Raw genomic sequence first — 2,324 nt, 5'->3', positions numbered from 1 at the left:
CAAACCCACCGGACAGATCTTCTGATGTCCTGTGGGCGCCGCGTGCGTTTCGTAAAATACCTGAAACCTTCGTCATATTACGTCAGTCTGCAACCAAAATACTGCAAAATGCCCGACGCACTTCCAACAAGCTGAAACACCCAGATGTGTTTTTCAGAAGCTGATTTATGATCTGCAGCTGCACGGGTCCAAACAAACACTTACGGTGCTGTGATCACCGCAGAGCGCCATCTGGTGTCCACATGTTTAGTAACAGGTCACAAATGTGATGTTCTAACAAACTGAAATGAGGAGCGCGGTGAGACGTTCTGAAAAAGCAAGAATTGATCCAAGTGTGACGCAAATTTGTCCTTAAAATGAGAAGTCCCCGAAAATAGCAGCAGAGACAGCAGCTGCGCAGAAGAGCCACAGACGACGGCCCTGGATGGGAGTCGGTCCTCCTCGGGCTCTGGGGGGATTTCCTCCATGCCTGCCTAATGACCTGTGGGGGCGGGGCCATGGCTCCCCACTCCCACTATCAGACACTTACATGGAGAAACCTGATGAACACAAGCGCTCACACACACAGGTGTAAGCAGACACACACTGTCTGGGTTGGCTGCTGTCTCCAAACATCTCGTGCGTTATCAGTCCTGTGTGCTGCTCAGTAACATTCATGTTTAGTATTGACTGTTGCTGATGCTGAGGTTGGCTGTTGCTATGGTTTCCCTGCTGTCTTCTCTCTCTCTCTTGCCCTCTTTCTTTCTGTTTCCCATCGCCCGGTCCTGTAATAACTCCAAATAAAATCAAAATTAATAATAATAATAATAATAAGACTGGATAAATATGACAATCAAGTGGACCAGTATAGCAGGAGCAGTAAAAGAAATCTGTTGGGCATTTTTCTTATCCTTCAGACAGGACAGGAAAAAAAGATTGGGGGTCAGAAACATTAAAATCTTTATTGATGAGGTTCCTTTTATTAAACTTACATTCATGCTTCCTGTAAAATCACAAATAAAAGGCTGTAAAATCCTCTGAAATGACGCAGATTGTGGAAAAACTAGCAGATATTTGTCCCATAAAGAGTCTGGAGCACAGGAGCCAACAGAGGGAGGAGAAAGTGGGCTGAAGCCAGACAGAGTGGATGCTGACGGCGGTTCCAGCGACGGTCCGTCAGAGGAGGTCCATGCCTCGGCCCTCCTCCTTCCGGCTCAGTTCCACTTTGTTGCAGCGATTCCTTCTCTCCTTGGTTTTGTACCGAGTTTTCAGCAGCAGCCGATCATCCAGCCGCAGCTCTTCCTGTGCCCGGGCCAAGCTGCGAGCCTCTGTCTCCTCGTCGTAGTCCAGCTGGAACAGCCTGAGGTTGGTCTGGTCGTTCAGAGCCCGCCTCTCTGCCTGCTCGCTCTCTGAGAACTCGGAGCCCTGGCGGGGCCGGGGCCAGAGCTGGCGGATGGCCGACAGCATGTCGCGGTACTGCTGCACACTGGCCTGATCTGGCTTCAGGACACGCTTCAGTCTGCTTCCTGTTCTCCTCATGTGGACCAGCTGGTGGACCAGCGTCCCCTGATAGAACCTGGAGATCATAAAGAGAAGATGGAGAATGTTCACTCTGCTGGATCATTTGTCCAAACCAGCCTTTAACTAAGCTCTGCTCTCTTTCTCCTTCCAGACAAACATGTTGGTTTAAGCAGGCGAGTCCAGAGCGCTCTGATCTCATGTGAGAACCTCCTGAAACTCTACAACACAGTCCCCGCTCTTTGCTGCCACTTTTTCATCAAACTGTGAGGGAGGGGCTCCATCCATCCATGGATCAGGAGCCAATTGAGGCTTTTCCATGCAAACACACAGCTGTGTGAGTCTGCCTGCATATGCACATTTATACTGTGAAACAGCTGCGAGTCACTGATCCTGCAGAGCGATTGTACAGAACTGTACTGATTAAAGCCTCCGCAAACACAAACGTCACATAGAGGAAGTCATGTAACGGTTTCTACAGCACGCCATAATAAAAACACGCCTATGCACGTTTGGCACACTGATCTGCTCCACGCCTACAAACGACCTCGTGAACAAGCGCTTTGAGAGAACGCCTCACCGTGCGACGTCTGGTTCAGGCAGAGGGAGGCCCAGCAGCTGGTTCAGGTGCATGCTGTCCTTCATGCACACCTGCCACTGGCTGAAGGCGTGAGCCACGCCCACATCAGGCTTCTGATGACAGCGAGCCTGCACAACTGCAAAGCACACACACACACACACACACAGACACACAGACACACACACACACACACACACACAGACACACACACATACTTAGACAAATGCACATGAGAAACAAATGCAGG

At 50.2% G+C, this 2,324-nt stretch overlaps 1 protein-coding gene across 1 annotated transcript in view; it reads right to left on the bottom strand.

The window, feature by feature from the left end:
• Window positions 1-927: 927 nt before the first annotated feature.
• The window catches only part of aste1a (asteroid homolog 1a), a 6,332-nt gene continuing 4,935 nt past the window's right edge, over window positions 928-2,324 (bottom strand). The window contains exons 4-5 of the mRNA XM_005744138.2: window positions 2,078-2,213; window positions 928-1,555 (exon numbers count right to left, since the gene is read on the bottom strand). Coding sequence (XP_005744195.1) covers window positions 1,156-1,555; window positions 2,078-2,213 — 536 coding nt within the window. The 3' untranslated portion in view covers window positions 928-1,155. The remainder of the gene's footprint in view (window positions 1,556-2,077; window positions 2,214-2,324) is intronic.

Source organism: Pundamilia nyererei, unplaced genomic scaffold (assembly GCF_000239375.1).
Source record: "Pundamilia nyererei isolate P.nyererei 1_Seehausen unplaced genomic scaffold, PunNye1.0 scaffold00139, whole genome shotgun sequence".
NCBI lineage: Eukaryota > Metazoa > Chordata > Actinopteri > Cichliformes > Cichlidae > Pundamilia > Pundamilia nyererei.
The sequence above is the reverse complement of the archived record's forward strand: the minus strand, read 5'-3'. Positions and strand labels throughout refer to the sequence as shown.